Genomic DNA, 23,125 nt, shown 5'->3' with positions numbered 1-23,125 from the left:
TATGCATTAGACTACATATTTGTCGATAAATCAGTGGCAAACTAGACGCTTCTGAACTCTAATGTAAAATGTCCTGCAGGAGCCCCCAATTATTACAGGTCCTTAATAGTATTCATTTTTTCATATGAGCCAAAGAGACATTTTGGGCCCCGCTGGGCTCAGGTACCACAGTAACCCTTGCATTCACTATATTTACACCCATGTGTTCGGTCATATTTATTCTCCAGTGTTTGTTTTCCTAATAATCTTATGTTAAGTGTCTTGTTAACTGGATCTGTATGTAACTTTCACATTCTTCTGTATTTAGATTCAAGCAATAGGAAAGAAATATGGTGGAAGTAGTACCAATGGAAGTGTTATTCTCCAGTGTGATGGTAAAGACATGGTATTAATAGAAGTTGATTTGAACCATGAGAGCCGAAAGCATATCAGAATACTTGGTGCGAGTGTGTCCATGCAGCAAGCTCTAACACCCGATCTGCAGACTGCTGGCTTAAAAATAATTGGGAAAGTCCTGCCGTCCAGGTAATATAATAATGGCAAGTTCTGTACATATGTGATGGCAAACATTTTAAATGGGTTGTCCGGTATAAATGAAAAGTCTGCAGTCAATCTGTGTGTCTGTTGATGTCTGAACCTTCCCAGCACACACGCAGTGTGCTGCGAGGATTCACCGGTCTCTAAACTGGGACTGGTGGGCACATATGCCTTAGGCATACTCCCGGCCAAAGCCCGTCTAGTGGACATGGCCTCCTTTCATGCACTTGTATTGAGCGGGGCTGCGTCCACTTGATGGCTACTCTCACTGGATGGCCACATCACTAGAAAGTGCACAGCCTTGCTCAATACAAGTGAGCCTGATTAATGGCTCCTCAGTGTCTCTCCTCCATGCTGTTGCTGAGATCTCACACTGCTCAGTACCAGCTGCATTTCTTAATCAGGCTAGGTAAAGAATGAATATACTTAGACTCATCAGCTATTTCATTTTGTAGTTGAACTCATCTTAATATCAGGATTGTATAACCATTCTGTCATGGATTTTCAAAGTACAGTAAATACATTAGGCTAGGTCTAAGAGATCTATTTAATAATTTGCATTGTGAAATCTGGTGACAGAACTGATGTATTCTTGTTAGCCAAGTTTCAGAATAAAGACTCTTTCCTACTATTTCATGGATCTCATTTTTTTCATGTTTTTATAGTTTCTTTGTCACCCTATAACACTATATTGATTAATTTCCCTTTTTTGCTGAGATTGATTCAGATAATTAACACATTTGTCGTTTTATGACAGAATGTCTTTAACATCCAGGATTCATTTCAATGACAAATCTTTCTTAATTGACTTATCGGGATCCAAAGAGCAGAAAGTGGGTCTTGTGTTATCATTTGCTGGTAATTTGGTACACAACTTTGAGATTTTGGCTAATGTCCCACAACAGCTTTCTGTTGAAGGAGCTTTAAAGCAAAAAAAGAATATAAATGAAGGTAAGATCCCTCTATGGAAAAACTAAAATCTGCATGACTACTCTCCTTTAACTGTTTTATGCAGCAAGACACATTTTAAGGTGATAACCATTCCCCTTTATGTGTGTCAGATTGAGGCCAGACAGACTTATAAGGTGTTACAGATTTCTAGGATATACTAATACCTATTGATGTAAGTCCAACATCTGGTACTTTTTTTGATTCTAAGAATGAGGCTGTAGCACCATATACTAATTGCCGCAGTCCGGTCCAATGGACATTGCTGGTCTGTGCCAATATAGGGGAGTTGTATAGGGCTGTGCTTCAACTGCACAAGCTCGGAGACATCCTGGAGACCATAGACTGGTAGTGGGGTTACTGGAAATCACAAGCAGAAGAAGAATCCAGTAGATCTCAGACAGACATCAGAGTTACTAGAAACTGCAGGGAGACAGGAGACGTCCCGGAGACCACAGACAGATTGCAAAGTTACTGGAAGCCGAAGGTAGACTGGAGACGTCCGGGACACCACAGACAGTTAGCAGAGTTACTGGAAGATGATAATTTACCAGAGACGTCCTGGAGACCACAGACAGGTAGAAGAGTTACTGGAATCCGCAGGCAGACAGGAGACATCTTGGAGATCACAGACAGGGATCAAAGTTACTGGAAGCCGCAGACAAGTAACTTGGGGACTGGAAACCACAAGCAGCCAGGAGATGTCCTGGAGACTGTGGACAGGAACTGTGTACAGACACGCTAAAAGTCTTACTAGAAAACCTTAATACCATGCACTTACAAGCCAATGATCTCCTAACTGTATTTTTAGGTTACATCAAGTTTGCAAAGAAGCGAAATTTCTACCAGATCAATTTCCGGAACAGAAATATTTTTCTCAGTGGCAGTCTTCATAATGTTAGTATAAGTTTTGCCCAAAATGGAAGCCATACGCTGCCTACAGAAGCTAGACTGAGAGCAAATGTTCACCTGGAGGATCTGCATAAACATGGACAAGTCTGCATCCAGATTGATTCAAAACTTCTCTGTGTTGACTTGGTAAATGCAGTTGACCAGGAGCACCATCTTAAAGGAGTGTTGTCACATAATATAGTTTCATTACAGAATGCAGGTATGTTACAGCAGACTTCATTATATTCTTATTAGACTGGTATTGGTACGTCCTATTTATTAGGATGCATATCTACATTAAAGCCAGTCACCTATAGGTACTAATTCTGAAATTAGAGTTACTGGCTCTTATGCACAGAACATACTGTTTTACCTAGTAATCTAGAGATAAGGGGCAGTAGTTATAGAATCGAGGCCGATACAATAAAGGAAGGAAGACATGATCGATAGAGGTGGTATCAAGTGCGGGAGATGGGTCATTATACAAGTTAATAGTTTTTTAGTGAAGCTTCCACCAAAGACTCAGAAACAAAATTCTTCTTGAAGAACTAACTATTTTGTGCTTATTTGGCAGGAATTCCGGTAGAGAGCGCTCTCGAGCTGACATATAACAACAGGAGTAACAACAAAACTTGTGGCATGGTATTGGGCACTGGACCGAGTAGAATTGATGTGTCCATGGGTATAGAGAGATCAACAGTACATACTCAGCTGGGCATGAGCTTGAAGCATAATAATGAAAAGCTTAAAAGTCATAAAATTCCCTACACTATGAATGGCGTCTGCTATTATCAGGTATCTAACCCGTTGCTATTTGATTTACATTTGGAATATTTATAATAAATGTACAATTGCATTGGTGTTAGACAATGAGGTCAAGCCTGGTTACCATTGTGTTGGTTTTGTATATGATCTCTTATGATTCATTCTTTTTTGTCATTTAGACAAGATTTGATGTTGGTGGAGCGAGAAATTTCCCAAGCCCCAAAACTGGACGCTTTTTAATTCCAGAGAATTGGCGGCAGGGTATAATACTTCTACTTCTGAGTGCCCTAGTTCTGCAGTGCTTACAGGTGTTGCCCAGTCAAATGATAATTATGCCATATTCCGAGGATCGAAGGGGGTCCTATACTCAGCACTCCTATCAATAATCTGAATTTAGTGAAGCTGCACTGTGCATCTCTGCTAATTGTGTAGCAGCCACTGTTGAGAGCAGCAGATCAGCTGAACAGGTGATGATCTACAGTACTTAGCAGCAGCCACTACACGGTGAACAGAGTTGTGAAGTGCAGTTCCATTAAGTGTTTACATCCAGCCACCACCAAAGCTAATAACAGCAGATCAGACCATCAATCCAGTATTAATAACCTAATCCATCAATATCATGTGCATGGAGAAACTCTTTTAGGGGAATTTATAGAAGAGTGTTCTCCAATCTGTGTTTAAAGGGAATCTGTCAGAATGATCACATTCACCACCCAACCTCTATACAGAATTATATTGCTTTTTGGACGATATTGTCATCCACAACTTTACGTATGCAATCTGCTACTTCCTGACTGAAATAACAGATTGAATACATAAAGTTGATCAGAGAGCAATATGATCATACAGACAGTTGAGGTGAGGTGGATTGTTTTGACAGATTCCCTTTAAGGAGCTACATGTGGAATACATTTTGCGCTCCAGTTGTTGGCAGCTCGAAATACTATTGTGCATTGCTTGAAATTAGTACAAGGGTCACCAAATAATATCACTGGCAATTATAATTTGGGTAATGGTGGCCATACACCTCAAGTAGCTGAATGCTTATTCGATTGACAGCAATGCCTTCCGACACCTCCATTTATGTGAACACTAGGCTGAGTGTTCATGTGCTCTAACCTCTCAGCCTGTCAGGGTTGTGAGCAAGTATGGTGCCACATCAGTGACAGGGTCTTAAAATCAACTCAGCCTTAGATGTCCGAGTACAAATACTGTAAGGAGTGTAGGTGAGTCAGGTTGCAGCTCTGTGTCAGTGACCAAAGATTGCAAGGCTGGCCAGTGACACAAGGGGCAGAGCTAGGGTAATGGCCAATGCTATGGATGGGGGGGGTGGAAGGCGATGTTCCTCAAGCAGAAGAGGAGTCCATCCAAGGCTGTCCATGGAGCCAGTCGCTGGAGGTAAGTCCTGCAGTGGGCTGCTCACCACCTGCAGGTCCCCCAGCCAGGCAGGCTTGAATTCCCTAATGCAAGCTACCCTGGCCAGTCTCGAGGCTGGGGACAAGGCTACCTACAAGACCCTCAGGGCAACAGCAGAGCGTTGTGAGGCAGCAGATGCTGCAGAACGTCAGTGTGAGAGCAAGTACATGGCTTTGCTACCTGGCTTCTACTTCTATGTAGCTCCCCAAACTGGTGTGCTAGAACGGATCGAGACCCTGGAAGGCATTCGGCCCGTTCCAGAGATCTGGAAAATGTAACTGGTGTGTGGGTAGGACGTACGATAATTCCATATGGTCCTTAAAGCACAGTAACCTACAGAAAGTGTCAGGTTGGCGCCGTTATACTGATTAAAATGATATCTTGGTTGCTGAATTCTGTCTTGTGGTTGTTTTTTAATCTTTATTTTCAGTTTTCAGTTAATGACATGCGAGCCTCTAGGGCGACTTGTGGACTTCATGTGGTGATCTGATTAGGTATTCATCAGTATGACTTCTGACAGGTAACTGATCCCCCAGTGACCAGCAACCTAGTTTACATAATGAATATTATATATATATATTTAAAAAAAAAAAATCCCCTTCTTCACGCAGGTGACGGCGTTGGAGCCTGCACTCCAGTATGATGGCATCCATAATGTGCATTTAATTATTCTTTTTGATGGTATCCATAAATTCCTAAAAAAAGAAAAAAAAAAAAACATTTGAAAATGGTGCCAACCGTGCCTGCGCAATAGCAGCTATCGGCGATCCGATAACTGCTACTGTACTGCGCAGGTGTCGGTGGTACCATTTGGCTAGAGAAAAAAAAATTGCCTCTTCCATGATCGTGATGCCTGCGTAGTAACATCTGTTGGATCGCCGATAGCTGCTACTTCGCAGGCATGGCTGGCGCCATCTTATTGTAGAAATTTTTTTTTCTATATCAAGATGGAGCTGCCTGCACAGTAGCAGCTATCGGCGATCCAACAGATGTTACTGCGCAGGCGCCGGCAGTGCCATCATGGAGGAGGCTTTTTTTTTCCTCTAGCAAGATGGCGACATCGGTGCCTACACAGTAGCAGCTACTGGATCGCCGATAGCTGCTACTGCAGGGGCTTGGCTGGCGCCATTTTCAAACTGATTTTTTTTTTAGGAATTTACGGATACCATCAAAAAGAATAATTAAATGCACATTATTCATGTGATCATGCAGCAGCGCAGATGCCGACGCCACCTGCCTGCAGAAGGGGATTTTTTTAAAATATATATACTGTATATAATATTCATTATGTAAACTAGGGGCAGGTCAGTGAGGGTTCAATGACCTGTCGGAAGCCATACTGATGAATACCTAATCAGAGCACCACATGAAGACCCCCCCACAGGCCGCCACGGAACACGAACATATCATTAACTGAAAACTGAAAATAAAGATTAAACAACAACCACAAGATGGATTTTTATGAACCAAGATATCATTGTAATCAGTATAACGGCGCCGACCTGACACTGTCTGTGGGATACTGTGCACAATCCTGCTGACAGGTTCCCTTTCTATCTTCTTACGAAATCCTATAAGACTGGACAAAGCAGTTACATGTCATGGGCTCTGCAAGAAGCCATCTTGGATACTAGCTGGTGTGGCTTGACCATCTGCTGAGCCAGGTGTCTTGTTATAGCTACACATGCTGAAGGAAGATTGTAAGTTGCCAGTAAATCCAACCATATTCTTCACAAGAGGGGTTGGCTGACATTTCTCTGTCTGTATGGGGTTTAAGGGATCACATCATTTTGTCAAATTCTTGATGAACGTTTTCGATCTTAACTTTCAATGTTGTTCATCCTCACCAGTCACATTTTCAAGCAGCTTGACAGCTACAAAGAATTTTAGACCATTGGCTTGGATGGGGTCCAGTCCTCTCTGTGTATTGCTTTTATCACATTACCAATATTATTATTGATTGATGTTGCATTTTTACTCTAGGTTCATTATTACTAATATCTTACATCCATTTACAATATACATCTGTTTTACTTAAGGTAAAAAAAAATATATATATATTTTTCTGCTAATAAAGTAAATTGTGTCTTGCTTTATATTTTAGAGTGCAAACAAGAAACTTCATGCTGGAGTCAATGTTTCAGTGGAAGGTGAAAACGTAAAATTTGAAGTTCAGAAGAATGTGTCAGGAAGCACGTCCGATATCAGTCTCGTTTTCCACAATGACTTCAGCTCTATAAAAAATATAATACCATCTAGCATAAAGGTTAGCGTCAGATCCACAATCACCAGTACATAAGCCATACATATGCAATGTTGAATGGTGAGGTGGTAGAGAGGTCATGCTTTGTAAACATATTATTAGCACATGCGTTAATGCTAGGAGCGCACTTTGTTAGATTTACGCTAAGACATGGAATCTAATGGTTGTTCCTTCAGTTAATGATCACAGTAAGGTCACATTCACAATTCCAATATTTGGAATATTTCACCATATGTACACTGCAGCCCATCTTGACTGAAAAAATCAGAAATGTAGAAATTTTTGCAGATTTATTAAAAAAGAAAAACTGAAATACCACATGGTCATGAGTATTCAGACCCTTTGCTCAGACACTCATATTTAAGTCACATGCTGAACATTTCCTTGTGATCCTCCTTGAAATGGTTCTACTCCTTCATTGGAGTCCAGCTGTGTTTAATTAAACTGACAGGACTTGATTTGTAAAGGCGCACACCTGTCTATATAAGATCTCACAGCTCACAGTGCATGTCAGACCAAATGAGAATCATGAGGTCAAAGGAACTGGCCAAGGAGCTCAGAGACAGAATTGTGGCAAGGCACAGATCTGGCCAAGGTTGCAAAAGAATTTCTGCAGTACTCAATGTTCCTAGAGCATGGTGGCCTCCATAATCCTAAAATGGAAGAAGTTTGGGACCACCAGAAGTCTTCCTAGACCTGGCGGTCCAGCCAAACTGAGCAATCGTGGGAGAAGAACCTTGGTGAGAGAGGTAAAGAAGAACCCCAAGATCACTATGGCTGAGCTCCACAGATGCAGTAGGGGGATAGGAGAAAGTTCCACAAAGTCAACTATCACTGCAGCCCCCCACAGTCGGGCCTTTATGGCAGAGTGGCCCGATGGAAGCCTTTCCTCAGTGCAAGACATATGATAGCCCGCATAGAGTTTGCTAAAAAACACATGAAGGACTCCCAGACTATGAGAAATAAGATTCTCTGGTCTGTTGAGATGAAGATAGAACTTTTTTGTGATAATTCTAAGCGGTATGTGTGGAGAAAACCAGGCACTGCTCATCACATGCCCAATACAATCCCAAAAGTGAAACATGGTGGTGGCAGCATCATGCTATGGGGGTGTTTTTCAGTTGCAGGGACAGGACGACTGGTTGCCATTGAAGGAAACATGAATGCGGCCAAGTATGGAGATATCTTGGACGAAAACCTATTCGAAAGTGCTCTGGACCTCAGACTTGGCTGAAGGTTCACCTTTCAATAAGACAATGACCCTAAGCACAAAGCTAAAATAACTAAGGAGTGGCCTCAGAACAACTCTGTGACCATTCTTGACTGGGCCAGCCAGAGCCCTGACCTAAACCCAATTGAGCATCTCTGGAGAGACCTGAAAATGTCTGTCCACCAACATTCACCATCCAACCTGACGGAACTGGAGAGGATCTGCAAGTTAGAATGGCAGAGGATCCCCTAATCAAGGTGGGAAAAACTTGTTGCATCATTCCCAAGAGGACTCATGGCTCTACTAGCTCAAAAGGGTGTCACGACTGCAGCAGCAAACGCGGCCCAGCAGGCGCCTCCACGCCGATGGCGAAGGGCGGGCATCCCCCGGGGACGCAATATGGACCCTCTATAACACAGAGGGGGACCCGGGCCTACCCGAACTAGGGAAGGGCAGGGACCGGGATACTGTGGCAGCTGAGCACGTTGACAAAGAAGACTCGTAGGACTTGATGACACCGCACAACTTCAGGTATAAATAAAGTAAAATTTACTTAAAATAAAGTCATAGTACATAGACAAAACAGGGCTAAACCAGGTATTTCCCAGTGGACCCCAAGGCACAATCAGATCACCGAGGCACTCATAAGCGGGACATCGGGACACAGGCAGGACATCAGGACACACGTGGTCATCAGGACACACGCGATCATCAGGACACACGCGATCATCAGGACACACGCGGTCATCAGGACACACGCGGTCATCAGGACACACAAGGTCATCAGGACATCAGGACACACGACGTCATCAGGACATCAGGACACACGACGTCATCAGGACATCAGGGTCACCCACAGGACATCAGAGTCACCGGCAGACATCAGACGGGAGTCGCTTGGTTCCGGACATCCAACAAGACCTACAGGCACCAGGCCCCACTGCAGTCATCCAGCTCCAGGCAGCGGTCATCAGGTTCCAGACTGCGGTCGACAGGCTCCGGGCATCGGACCTAGGAAGGAACTCAAGTGTGATGGTGCTAACACCGCAGGATTGCTGGGCCTGCATGGAGCTAGCACCGCATGGTAGTCAGAGCACAGCATAGTAGATGCTCAGCAGGAACACTGGTTACAAGAGTCTCAGAGTCACTGGGTGCAGGGCTCCAAACACAGAGGGATTCCAGGAACATAACACAGCAGACAGTTCAGACATAGTCAGGTACGGGATAGGTACATGATCAAGGATTCAAGCCTGGATACACCGCCTCCAGGCCAGGGTGAATTTAGACAGGGTCATGTACAGGACAGGTACAGGAACATGGATTCAGGCCCGGATATACTGCCTCTGGGGCAGGGCGAGGGAACAGGACAAAGCAGGAATCAAGGCAGGGAATTTGGTACCACAACCAAGAGAGATTAGGTCCACAGACACGAGACACACATAGCAAAGTCCAAGAGCTTTGTGAGAAGCTCTGGCCCCGCCCATAGGGCAGGGTAAGTTTATAAAGGAGCTGCCCCTCAGCAATTGGCTGGGGACAGCATTTCAAGTACACGCACTAACCCTGATAAAAGCAGGGAAGGTGTGGCTGTGCACGCCCTAAGCACACACAAAAACCATTGCAGCACAATCAGTGCAGGAACTGAGGCTTAGAGCACCTGGCATCGTCTGCAAGTCTAGACACACGTGGAAAGTCATGCACCAGCTGCAAATGACCTCACAACCCACGGACAGCTTCCACAGCGGCAACCAGGGACCGCACATGCGAATCGTCAAGCAGCAGAGCAAAGACCTAACAACACATGTGCAGCTACGCAGCAGAGCCAGGAACTGAGCAGGCTCCATACAGGTAAAAGCAGCAGTATCCCAGCTCAATTAGGGGGAAAGGAGTAAGGGGTTAAAGCAAACACATGCATTGTCACGCCGACAAGCTGATACAGACAGAGCGGCGTGACAAAGGGTGCTTCTACTCAATACTGAGAAAAGGGTCTGAATACTTATGACCATGTGATATTTCAATTTTTTCTTTTTAATAAATTTGCAAACAATTCTACATTTCTGTTTTTTTCCATCAAGATGGGGTGCAGAGTGTACATTCATGAGAAAAAAATGAACTTTTTTGAATTTACTAAATGGCTGCAATGAAACAAAGAGTGAAAAATTTAAAGGGGTCTGAATACTTTCCGTACCCACTGTACTTTAAAAGTTATAGGACAGCCAGGCTGATTTATGGTAACTAGCTTTATTTGCATCCTGCTTATTGTCAGCAGCTAAGGGCTCACTTGGGAAGGTGGCTTTGGTATGTGTGTCCATTTTTTTTCCACTCACTGGTCTGTATGTCCGGTTTTACACTCAGTGTTTGGTGTGTGTGTGTCTGTTTTTGCACTCACTGTTTGGTCTGTGTCCATTTTTACACTGAGTGTTTGGTCTGTGTGTCCGTTTTTACACTAAGTGTTTAGTGTGTATATCCATTATTACCATCAGTGTGTCTGTTTTTACCTTGAACGTTTGGTCTTTGTGTCCATTTTACCGTCACTGTGTCTTTGGCGTTTTTCGCCGATGGATAAATAAGTTAGGAAGCTTCTCAAATCCTTTGCAACGTTACACATGGGCACCACATGGATGCCATCCATGTTCTGTACATGTTTTTTATGGACCCATAGACTTACAGTATATTGGCCCTCGTCATCCGCGCTACCGGAAAAAAAGACATATCTGTGTGCGTTTACACGGACATCCGATCCATGATAAAACATGGACATGTGCACAGCAGCGTAGGTTATAATGGGTGTGTGTAGTGTACGTGAAAAAAAATGTGCAACATGTACATGCAACATGTCTGAATCAGGCCTTACAGGGGGGCATACAGGAATCACTGGTGTAGGAGCAAGAACCATACAGAATTGTCCCTGCGGAATCACGTATACATCAGCTAGACCTTTAAGATGCTTTGCGGTAGCAGGCAGTTAGATGACATATTGTAGCATGGTCTTTTGCTTGGTCCGGTTTGTATAATATGAATGAAAGGGAATCAGGTTTTTGCTATATAATCTTAGAGCAGCATAACATAGGGCAAGAAAGCCTGATTCCAGGGATGAATCACTTACTGGGCTGCTTGGTGTAGCGTTCATAGAATAATGTATCATGTAGATGTAGCAGAGCAAAGTCTTCTGCTCTTTGTATAACCCCAACCACACCCCTAACTGGCTGCTTTCAGTGTACATTGTGAGTAGGCAGCCAATCAGTGGTGAGGGCGGGGTTACACAAATTAGTCTGACTGCCTGGCACCTGAGCTGTAGTCCTGTAGTGTTAAAACACTGTTTACATTGAAATACAGCACACAATCTATTAAGTGTCACATCCCCAGAATCAGGCTTTCTTGCCCTACATAATGATGCTCTCGGACTAAAGAGTAAAAACCTGCTGACAGATTACCTTTAAGAAAAAAAGTTCCGTTAAAGGGTAACTAAACATTTCTAATGTTTTTACATATTTCAGTGCACTTGTAATTACAAGGTGATTGGTGGGGATATGGGTCTTGAGACACCCACCGATTGCTCAAGTCCACCCTGAGAGGTGTGCAGCTGAAGAGACAGGAGCATATACACAGAGCTGGGTACAGATTGAATAGAAAGCATAAACTTCTTTGCCACTGCTTTCTATTGAATCCGTACTCTGGGTGTTGTGTGTGGTCCTCTCGGGTGGGTGGGAGAGTCTTGTGAGATTATTGGTGGTCTTGGACCATATAACAATGTGCTGCTAATGTGAATTGTATTTGCATCTTGATTAGGCAGCAGATAAATGTGTAATTCTTTCTCATTCTCTTCTTATGCTGTAGGCCATTTGCAATGGTGAATTCACTCCTAACTTATTTTATGGGCACTGTCATGGGGAACTAACACGGAAAGTCATAGAGGTAAATAAAAATATTTATGCAATTAAAAAATCCAGATGGATTGTGACTCGGAAGATTATTATAGAAAAACTTAATGATACAGGAGTCCTACTTTGATTTGATATAAAGCTTTGGTAGTGATGAAAGATAAAATGTGAAATTTTTCAGTTTTCTACTGAAACTAGAGGATTGATAGAGGCCCCGGTTACAGGGAAAACAAACTGCCTCCGGTGATGACATCAGTCACTGGCAGAACAGATAGGAGTCCCAAGCTGTCACTGATTGCTATGTATGCTATATAGAATATTTTTTTAGATTCATTCCGCAACATTACATGTACAATGATGCAAAACTAAATCCCAGGAACAAATGACATCCCTGTATTGGGCTTGATCAATATTAGGTTAAAGGGGTGTTCCCAAAATTGGAAGTTATTCCCTATCCGTCAAAGAGAGGATCACTCCCCGATTGTTTGGGGGTCAGACCGTTAGGACTGCCACCAATCCCAAGAAGCAGGGTTCAGAGCCCTGCATGAATTGGGCAGTAGTTGATCATGTGAACTACCACTCCATTCATTCTTAATGGAACCGGTAGAAATAGCCGAGTGCTGCGTTTGGCTTGTCATTGGCACTCCCATAAGAATGAATGGAACAGCAGTGCCCATGAATGACCACCAGTCTATTCACATGGGGTTCTTCAGAGCCCCAATTCTCACATTTGCTATGGATCCCAGCAGTCAGACCCCCCCCCAACGATTGGGAACTTATTCCTTTTCCTATGGATAGGGGGTAACTTCCAAACTTGAGGCCACTCTTTTAAGCTCTATGTTACATTGTTTAACATTGAGAAGAGTATATTGTACAGTGCTTATCTTGCTGTGTATAATATTATATGCTAATCTAATGTAATAACTTCATGCTATGCTAAGATTTCAGGTCCCGTAAAAGCTACGTTCAATGGGTCACTTTTGACTACTGGTTACAAGACCAACATATTTGGACTGGCCTCCTCAGGTGACTCATTTGCTCGCCTAAACATCAACTCTGAATGGGGCCCACATAACACTATAGAGATCAGCTTTAAACACGCCCTACCTAAACTTCAAAGCCTTGGGATAGCCAAAGACGGCAAGATGAGGATTGTGGCGATCAGACAGGGGAAAAATGCCGCAGTGCTTGATGTTACAATTGGGAAATGCGTCTTCAAGGCCAATTGTGAAGTTCGGAGTGAGAGCAATGGAAGTTCATCGTCAAATCTAAACTGGACCAGCTCGGTGCTAAACTCCTGCAGCCTTCTTGAGGTAAAGAGGACCTCCACTGAGTGACTGAGTTTTATTCTTTACTGTATGGAAATTTAATAATCAAGTTATGCAGCTAAGACTAGTATTATTTTTCTTCTTTTTCAGAAATTACATTTCCCAAAGAACTTGACTATGAATGGCTCGTTACATAGAACTCACTGTGATTTTGGCTTCTCTATGAGGGTTGGCTATGAAGGAAAAGATGTCAAAGTGCAGTTGAAAACAATTTGTGACCCTTACACCGTCCAGGGAACAGTGAACCATTCTGTACCTTATCTAGCCGCTCTCGGATTGCCAATTACAAACCATATCGAGCTTTCCACATTGGCTGGATCCCCTGTTGGCGGTTGGATTTTGTTTAATTCTGGGAATTGCAAAATGAATGCAAAGGCGGACATAAGATCTAATAATCAAACAGAATGGCTCCTACAGACTCAAAATGATTGCAAATTGTTAAAGGTAACAATGTTGTATTCCTATGTTCTCTTCTAACTAAACTTAACGAGGACGTGCCACCAGGTCAACAGAAGAAATGTTATTCTTGCAGACTCCTTGAGTATCTTGTCATTTTTCTTTCTTAAATTTGCCATATGGTTCCAAAGATATAAACACTTTTTACTTAGTGCGCCCCATATTCCAATATTTATGTTTTGTTTTTGTTTTTTCTGCCAAGGGTGCCTGACTCACATGATCCTCGGGGGTGTTTCTTTGGGCAACTCTGCAGGATTACTCTATGAGAAACACACCCATGGTAAAATCGCTGATAAGACCGCCCACTGGACAAAAATCCCAGAGAGAGCAGATGTTTACATGACTAAATTGCAGATTATACTGAGTCTTTTTTCACAAAACTATATATCAATGTTCTCAGCTCCTCCTGATCTATAACATGGCACCTGCAGACTGGATGGTGTTTTCATAGGTTGCCTTTAAATGATAAAATTGCTGAAAAAGTTACTGGTGCGAGAATGCACAGTACATCACAGCGTATTATGTATAGAGGTGTACAGCTACAGACCACTTAGAAGGCATTTTGACCACCTGTCCACTGCTAAAAGCACCTACAATGAGTATGTGCCCATTGAAATTTGACCGAGCAGCACTGGACAATCGTGTCTTCAACTGAAGCATCACGTTTCCCTTACAATATGTGGATGGCTGTGTGTTGCTTGCCTGGGATGTGCTGCCCCTAGGATGCATTTTGTAAAAAAGGCAAGCTGGCAAAAGCATGAGTTTGGCAACCATATGCTAAGAATCTTGGGTTTCGGCATTGATATTACCTTGACATGTTGTAGACCAAGTGCACCTTTTTAAGGCAACATTTTTCCCCAATGTCAAAGGCCTCTTCCAGTAGGACAATGTCTACAGGTATACTGTAAGAATTGTTCAGGACTAGTATGAGGAACATGACAAAAAGCTCAAAATATTGAATTGGCCTCCAAATTCCCCAGATGTTACTTTGATAGAGCATTCATGGGTTGGTCTGGAAAAATCCATGAAGGTCATCTTCCAGTGTACAGCACTGCTTGATAATATCTTGGCAGCAGATACAATAGACCATCTTAAGACATCTCGTGGAGTCCACAAGTCAGAGTCATTTTGGTGGCTTGTTATATATTTAAATGCAGGAGAAATAAATGAAGGTGGATCCAACCTTGGTCTTAAAACTTTCTGTCTCAGGTTTTGCCCTTTATAAAAATTTGGAAAACTTTGTAATCAGTTTGCCTGATTTTATATTATTGATGTGGGGATTTCATTTATCAGTAAAATAATGCCCACATCAACCTTCACATCATCCAGTCGTAAAAGCAATTTAACGCAACAAAACCACCTAAGCGAACGAGAGGAAGCTCAACCCAATCCTCCTCATTAATTGTATGTTTTGGCAGCTTGATTCAATTAATAAAGCAAACACATTTATTTTTATGAGTGATGGAGATTAATATCCTGTGGTTTCATTTGCTTTGACAGGATCTCAATATTCCGTCTCAGGCGCGGATTAATGGTTCTGCTGTTATTAATGGTTGTGAAGCTGAGATGCTCTGTGCCCTGACGTTAGATGGCAACATGTCTGTGCTTCAAATCAGGACTGAGTGCCAGCCAAAACTAAAAGCCGAATTTATATTTAGACATAACCTGCCCATGATTAAAGAAATCAGCGAGGAAAGCAAACTCTCCATCACTGTTGGCAAACAGACAAATTACAATGTTGACGTCCTACTGAAGTCTGGAACTTGCTCTATTGAAGTCAAAGGAGATATAAATGCGGACAATAAATTGCAATGGAAGATGGTGGCAGAGAACAAGTGCAAAACTATCCAGGTAATAGGAATAAATCAAATTCAAAGTGAATGTATTTTTCAGTGCTATAGGTAAATATCTCATGTTTTGTGAGGATCTTCACCCTTGAGGTATGCTATCTTAGTCCCTTTTATTTTACTGTTGAGAATGGAAAAGGTAGTAGACGTTTTATGTCTTTTGTATTTCATTAAAAAAACTAGCTTGGCCCGTGCAAAATTTTCGCACATTGGTTGTCGGGGGCGCAGGCAATTTCAGCAAAAGCAAGCTGGTCAAATGTAAATGTATTTCATGAGCTGATGAACACAAGCAGGTATGTATATATGTAGATTGATAATACAATAAATTGTTTTGACAAGTAGAGGCCAAAAAATGTCTTCCGGTTGAGGTGCCACCTGCAGGTCATTGTGTCTTTCTGCAGGTTTATGAAAATGAATGTTTAAACTTTACCTTTCAAATGGTGTATCATGTGTGTGTGTGGGGCGAAGTAATGAGTGAAAAAGCAGTGCATGTTTACAAATGTGTTGGTAGTGTTCTTTGGAGTACTGTGGCGCCACCTGCAGGTCATTTTTCCTTACTGCAGGTTTATGAAAATTAATGTTTAAACTGTATCTTGTGATCAAATCATGGCTGTGTGGTTTGTTTGGCTGTTTTCTTGCTGAAGGAGGCAAGTTTACCTTTCAAATGGTGTATAATTTTTGTGTGTGGGTGCAGTATGAATGGGGATACAAAGGAATCACCGAAAAACAGTGTTTAGAAATAATAGAATAGATTGTTAAAAAAAAAAAATTCAAGGGGAGTATTTACATCCACGCTTACTGTGTAGTAAGCAGTGACTGTAGTCATTCCCTGACTTATCATCATACTGGGAACTGGCTTCGTTTTTCCATGTACACCATTTCAACAGCTGTAGGTTCCTTTCATCATACATCACTCAGCATTACAATTGCAACACAGAGAAGGAAAAATCATGGAATTATGGAAGTCATGGGATGGATAGATATGCTACTGATATTCAAATGATGAAAAATAGAAGCAAAATTTTAAATCATTTCACTTTATTCAGTACTGAGTATGAGCACAACGTGCAAAAATCCCCGCACTAACATACTATGACTGCTATTAATGGTTATTGGAGGACTGTTCTGCCATTCTGAATGCACTTGGGCATACAAATCATCAAGATCCTCCGCTGGCAGCTCCCTTTTCAGTTGCCAACCAATGATGTCCCAGATGTGCTCTATGGAGAACAACTCTGAAGAAGCTGCAGGCCATGGTACCACATTTAGGCCACACATGCTCCTCAAAGTAGCACAAGCAACATATATCTTGTCATTGTAATGTTGAAAAATAGCTCTTGAGACACTTGGGAGGAATGACCATATCCAATGGACCCATAGCCAAATTAATATAATGCCAAGCTGTTAGTTTAACTGCAAAAAGGACTAGAAGGGTCCGGCCAACAGACATTAAGCCACCCAACACCATAATCCTGGGAGTAGGACTGATGTGATGCTCTATCCTGAAGGCCACCTCTTGATGTTGCCAATGTGGTCTCTTCAGTCCAATCACCAGCTATCATTGCATCCAAGACAAAAGTGGAACTCATCAATGAAGAAGATAGACCTCAATTCTAGCCTCTGTGGCGCCCCTGAGGCTCAGTCGCCACAGAGGTACTGCACCTCCTCCTGAGGTGTGGTATCCCACCATCCAGGTAAGGTGGAGACTCCTGACCACACTCCAACACCTGCACCCCACACCACAAAGTAGTGTAGCAAAGCACCTTCAGCGGCTCCCTGCTTGGAGTATAGCAAAGCACCCATTGGTGGCTCCCTGCTTGGAACATGAAATGTGCTGGTAGGTGGATGGAGTTAGATGACATTACAAAGAGCAGGAAGAGTTGCGTTAAGTCAGTCAGTTGGTTAGAGAGTTGGAGAGAAGAAGATCCCTGGAGAGAGGGATAGATGGATGGAAGTGCTGCAGCAGATCCCAGTGACCTGGGTCTGCTGGCACGGGAAAGGAAAAGAGAGAGAGCAACGTAGACTGGAAGCCTGACTCTCCATATAGAGGAAGATCATTGCGGAACGTGAGGAGTAAAAGAGAACAGAGGACGTGGGTTAGAAGAGAACCCTTCCTATAAGTTCTAAGCGCAAGGCTGGGGCCCGGTCCCCGAGGTTGTACGGATACTAATGGTCCTGCAGCAGACACTGGAGGAATAGAAGTAGTGACCACTTTATTCCCACACAAGACTTGGGGGCACAACAGCAACATAATAGTGAGCCGGGACTTAGTAGCAACGAGTCCCCGAAGCAGGCTACAGCTGTCTGCCGTAAAAGTAGAGTTCATAGGAACATCCGACAGGAGGAACGCCAGTGTAACTCAGTACTAGGAGTACTTCACCTAAAGGCGCTATAAGAGGAGACGTTCAGAAAGGTACATGTTGGCGGAGTGTTGGAAAGGAGTATTCCATCTGGCCTGGAGGTTGACTGAGTCCCTGACCCGGAGGACACGGCATGGAGGCAGGCACCTGTTTGTACAACAGACTGTGAGTAAAGCTTTGGAACTACATGCCCTGGTGTCCTCCTCTTATTCCTGCGCTAACCTGCCCAGCACTGCTACATTCCTTGCACCTGACACTGCACCATCTACGTGTCACTCCATTTACTCTGCCCTGGGACTACAGCCCTGCCTGTGGAGGGCTATACCATCACTGCTGCACCACACCATATGTCCCAGAGGATCTGTCTGCAGCGTCGGCTTACATCTTCATTGCCGAACACCACAGGTGGTGTCACGAATCACTTATAAACTTTCATCACTTCAAGCACACTGAAACAACCCCTATTACAATGGGCGCCCAGGGCCACGGTCCGGGTCACAGCTGCCGTGACATCTCCTATTGAAGCTCATCGGGCCCGGTACCAAGTACCCCACAGCCCTGGGAGGGCGACCCACCTCCAATCTCAGATAGATAGATAGATAGAAGATAGATGAGTAAGGGTCCCATTTCACTTAGCGACGCATCGGCTATCCTGACAACTATACGACCTGGTAGGGATCGCTGGTGCATCGCTAAATGATCGCTAGTAATCTGCCAAACAGGCAGATCTCTTCAGCAATGCAGCAACAATCCAGCGATCAAACACAGCGATGTGCACTTGCCAGCGGGACGCCGACGAAGAAAAAATGGCCCAGGACATTCCTGCACGATCAGCGATATCCAGCAGGGGGTGCCGGTCGCGGCTGTGTGTCACATGTAGCGAGATCGCAGGCGAGATCGCTGCTGCGTCACAAAATCGGTGACGCGCTAGCGATCTCGCTATGTGAGACGGGGACTTTATTAGTTTATTTTTTATCAATTGTTTGTGAATTCATGATACCATCAATGAAATGTAGGTCCCTGACACCAGCAGCACTCATGCTACCCCAGATAAGGACACTGCCACCATCATGTTTCACTGTAGGCACCATGCATTTACAAGAATGAATGGTGCCTACAGTGAAACATGGTGGTGGTAGCATCCTTATGTTGAGCTACATGAGAGTTATTGGCGTTGGGAAGTTATATTTTATTAATAGTATCATGAATTTACAGAAGCACTGCTAAATATTAAAAGACAAGATGCTACCATCACTCCATACCCTTGGTGAATGTGCACACATCAAATATATACAGTGTAGATAGATAGATAGATGGATAGGATAGATATAATTTCTTTGTTTTTTTACGCTTTTTTGGACTTTGTACTAACAGGGACTTGGCTCTCCCCGTTTTTGATCCCAGAAAGAAAGCACACAGTTGAACGGCAGACTAGGGCACGCAAATCACCATATTAGCAGACGGAGCTATTTATCTGAAGTATTGCGGTATATATTTCAGTCAAAAAACGGAGGTGCTTGCATGAAAAAACATGAATATTTCAAAGTGAAATGAAAGAAGAAGAAATATGCAGCACTCACCAATATAGCTGAAAAGCTGTGCGTCTTTATTTCACATGAATTCCATCAACAGATGTGTGGACATGCAGGACGTTAGAGGAATGCTAGGGGAGTGAGGTGCCGGACAACGGCCGTTTCGCGATTACTCGCTTCTACGGGTCCACGCTTCTTCTTTCATTTCTCCCCATTTTTGATCTATGCATTTTGTCTATATATAGCTTTCAATGGGCAGGTTTCTGAACAGTGGGGCCTGCTTTGCCCACATTTACATTGAGGTCTGCTGACACAGGATGATGTTTACTATTAGAGACAGGGTACACCTTGTCACGGTGGGATGGCTTTTATGCTTTTTTTGATCACAGTGTCAACTGAGTACCCTATGTTATTTGCATGTACCATTACATTTTATTTATTTACTTACTGCAGGATATTTGCTCATTTTGTTTTTATCTTAGGTTTTGTCTGTTAATGGCCACAGTGTGAATGTGCTCCTATATGTTGCACCTATACCTATTTACAGTATATGTTCTAGTCTGACTTCTAACAGTAAATGGGTTCATGTTGGTTTCACTGTTTTCTGCCCTTCTGAGCTGATGGCAGCCTTGTACAGCTTTCTATTTTGAAAGGAAGTAATCATGGTGTGTCTTTAATCTGCTGCATTTAGCTTCCTCTGCCAACAACGGCGTCTTCGGTCCTCAACATTTATTATTTTTTGATGTTCCTCAAAGGAGCTTGAAGAGCACATGATAAACCCCAAAAAATTTTTATGTATTCACACAATGCATTTTGAAAAATGATCAAAATAAATTATTAATACCTTTATTTTTAACCCCTTTCTGACGTTACGTAATAGTACGCACATGTCGCACTAAGCATGCACCTTTCCTGGCACATGACAGCTGATCTATATAGCTGACATGTACCTGCAACAGCCGCGTGTGGAATCGCGATCCACCTGCGACTGTTAACTAGCTAAAAGCCAAGTCACTAATCCCACCCTTCGGTAACCCTGTCACATGATCACAGGTCACCGATGGGTCGGCATGACAACCAGAGGTCTGCAGCAGACCTCTATGATTGTCATTGCCAGATTGCTATGAGCACCGCCCCATGGTCAGCGCTCATAGCAAGTGAGCATTTCAACTACACACAGACGATCTGATCATTGAAGAATGCAAAAGTTAAAAAAAAATGTTTTTAAAAAATTAAAAAATATATAAAAGTTCAAATCACCCACCTTTTGCCCCAAAATAAAATATTTTAAAAAAATTAAACATGCACATATTTGGTATCACCGTGTTCAGAATTTCCTGTTGTATCAATATAAAAAAAGAATTAACCCGATTGCTTAACAAGAAAAAAAATTAAAAACCTCAGAATTAGGTTTTTTTAGTTGCCGCTACATTGCAATGAAATACAATAACGGGCGATCAAAAGATCGTATCTACACCAAAATGGTGTCAATAAAAACATCAACTCAGAGCACAAAAAATAATCCCTGACCCAACCCCAGATCACGAAAAATGGAGACGCTACGGGTCTCGGAAAATGGCACCTTTTTATTTAAAACAAATTTTGAATTTTTTTTTCACCATTTAACTAAAAAAAAAATCTACACATGTTTGGAGTCTGTGAACTTGTAATGACCTGAAGAATCATACTGGCAGGTCAGTTTTAGCAGTTAGTGAACATGATAAAAAACAAAACAACAACAACTGTGGAATTGCACTTTTTTTTGCAATTTCACCGCACTTGGATTTTTTTTCCCCATTTTCCAGAACACAATATGTTAAACGTGGTGTCGTTCAAAAGTCCAACTTGTCCCGCAAAAAAAACAAACCCTCACATAGCCATATTAAAAAGTTATGGCTCCTCTCATAGCTCTGGAAATAAATGGAGTAAAAAAAAGAAAACCCAAAATATAAAAATGGCCTTGGGGTTAAGGGGCTACAGCATTCTTTTTTTGCAATATTCTTTCAAAGCAAGAAGCCTGAAAATTTTGCACAGAACTATGAATGTATTGTATATGTGAATGCACAAAAAATATTTGGGATTTTATCGTGTGCTCTTCAAGCTCTTTTGAGGAACGCCAATAAATAGTCAACGTTGAGGACCATAGACACCTTTGTTGGTAGAGGAAGCTAAGTGCAGCAGATTAAAGACACACGATGATTACTTTCCTTCAAAATTCTGAAGGTTTCCAAGGACGACATCAGCTCAGAACTGGCAGAAACCAGTGAGACAAACCTATACCCATTTACTGGCTAGAAGTGGATAATGGCTGGCATTCTATTGCACTTGTATCACATGGATCGCTGTTCAGTTGGTTGCCATTTCTAATGCACCTTCCTTGGAGTGTGACCCACTCCAGACCCACAACAATTATATGATCACCATGTTGGCTTCTATCCGAACAGGAATGTTCTTGAGGCAAGCCCTTTAAATCTTGCTCCATTATTTCCTGTCTTGTATAGCAGGACACGTCGTTAGACTATTGGGTGTGGGTTGATGACTTGTCCTAATTTAGGCAAACTAAACAATATCAGTATGCCCTTTGAAATAAGTTCACATCTCCAGTTTTTATGGGAGCTATGAAGTGCTTTTGAGATAAGTGATATCCTAGTAAAGCTTGTAAAAGGGATTATCCAATGCTGATAGCCCCAAAGTTGCTGTTTCCTAAATTATGTATAAATACTGCTTAGAAGTACATGTTTAATGGATCATTTTAATTCCGGGTACATTTATACATAATTTACGTTTATACATAATTCACACATAAAATGCAATTAAGCAGCATGAGTTGCTTGGAATTACTGGAAAATTAATTGTCATATAATTATAATTTATTATAGGTTGAAATATGTTCGATGACCCGGCTTGTGATGGGTAAATGTCACAAGGTTTATTTACGGTAAATTTCAGGACACAATATTATGGTACCACTGATAGAAGAGCCTGTGTGTAAATGAGGTCACTTAGATTTAGAGTATGCTCCAAACATTGTAATTAAAATGTCTTTCGATAAGTGTGGTAAGTTCCCCTGGGTGGACATTAAGTCCTACAGTTCAGCATATGTGTCTAGTGATTAAAGGATTTTTAATAGTGACAAGACACTTGGAATAAACATGGTCTCGTAATGGTTATGAAAAGGTGAAATGAATGAAACTTGGCTATACATCTAAATTATAATTTACCATCCAAGTTATTTTCTTAGTTTTTTAACCTTTTTAGGTTGTCCGCTGAGGAAAAATCTGGCAAAGGGTTCAAACCGTTGTTTATTATTTTTTTATGATAAGCTATGCTCACGTGAACAATCCACATCACCACTGTTCCAAATTTGACTGTGTCCTTTGCTGGTGTCTACTACTGACCACATTAGTGGCCAAGGAAAGTCCTTGTATCCCTGCTGCAGATCATAATCAAGGGATTGGTTGTCTCCTTGCTGTAGATAGTGATTGGCTGTGTCCCCATTTAAATAGTGATCAGCTGTGTCCCTGCTGCAAATAATTGGCTGTGTCTCTGCTGCAGATAGTGATTGGCTGTGTCTCTGTTGTAGATAGTGATTGGCTGTGTCCCTGCTGCAGATAATGATTGGCTGTGTCCCTTCTGTAGATAGTGATTGGCTGTGTCCCTGCTGCAGATAGTGATTGGTTGTGTCCCTGCTATA

General features: G+C 42.4%; 1 protein-coding gene across 1 annotated transcript in view; it reads left to right on the top strand.

Moving 5' to 3' along the window:
• The window catches only part of LOC141047663 (uncharacterized), a 294,273-nt gene that overhangs the window by 84,644 nt on the left and 186,504 nt on the right, over window positions 1–23,125 (top strand). Inside the window, exons 15-23 of the mRNA XM_073542859.1 lie at window positions 308–525; window positions 1,295–1,488; window positions 2,297–2,596; window positions 2,951–3,171; window positions 6,662–6,823; window positions 11,865–11,942; window positions 12,850–13,221; window positions 13,327–13,680; window positions 15,193–15,543. Coding sequence (XP_073398960.1) covers window positions 308–525; window positions 1,295–1,488; window positions 2,297–2,596; window positions 2,951–3,171; window positions 6,662–6,823; window positions 11,865–11,942; window positions 12,850–13,221; window positions 13,327–13,680; window positions 15,193–15,543 — 2,250 coding nt within the window. The remainder of the gene's footprint in view (window positions 1–307; window positions 526–1,294; window positions 1,489–2,296; window positions 2,597–2,950; window positions 3,172–6,661; window positions 6,824–11,864; window positions 11,943–12,849; window positions 13,222–13,326; window positions 13,681–15,192; window positions 15,544–23,125) is intronic.

This window comes from Dendrobates tinctorius, unplaced genomic scaffold (genome assembly GCF_039654945.1).
Source record: "Dendrobates tinctorius isolate UK_male_01 unplaced genomic scaffold, ASM3965494v1 ptg000129l, whole genome shotgun sequence".
Taxonomy (NCBI): Eukaryota; Metazoa; Chordata; class Amphibia; order Anura; family Dendrobatidae; genus Dendrobates; species Dendrobates tinctorius.
The sequence above is the reverse complement of the archived record's forward strand: the minus strand, read 5'-3'. Positions and strand labels throughout refer to the sequence as shown.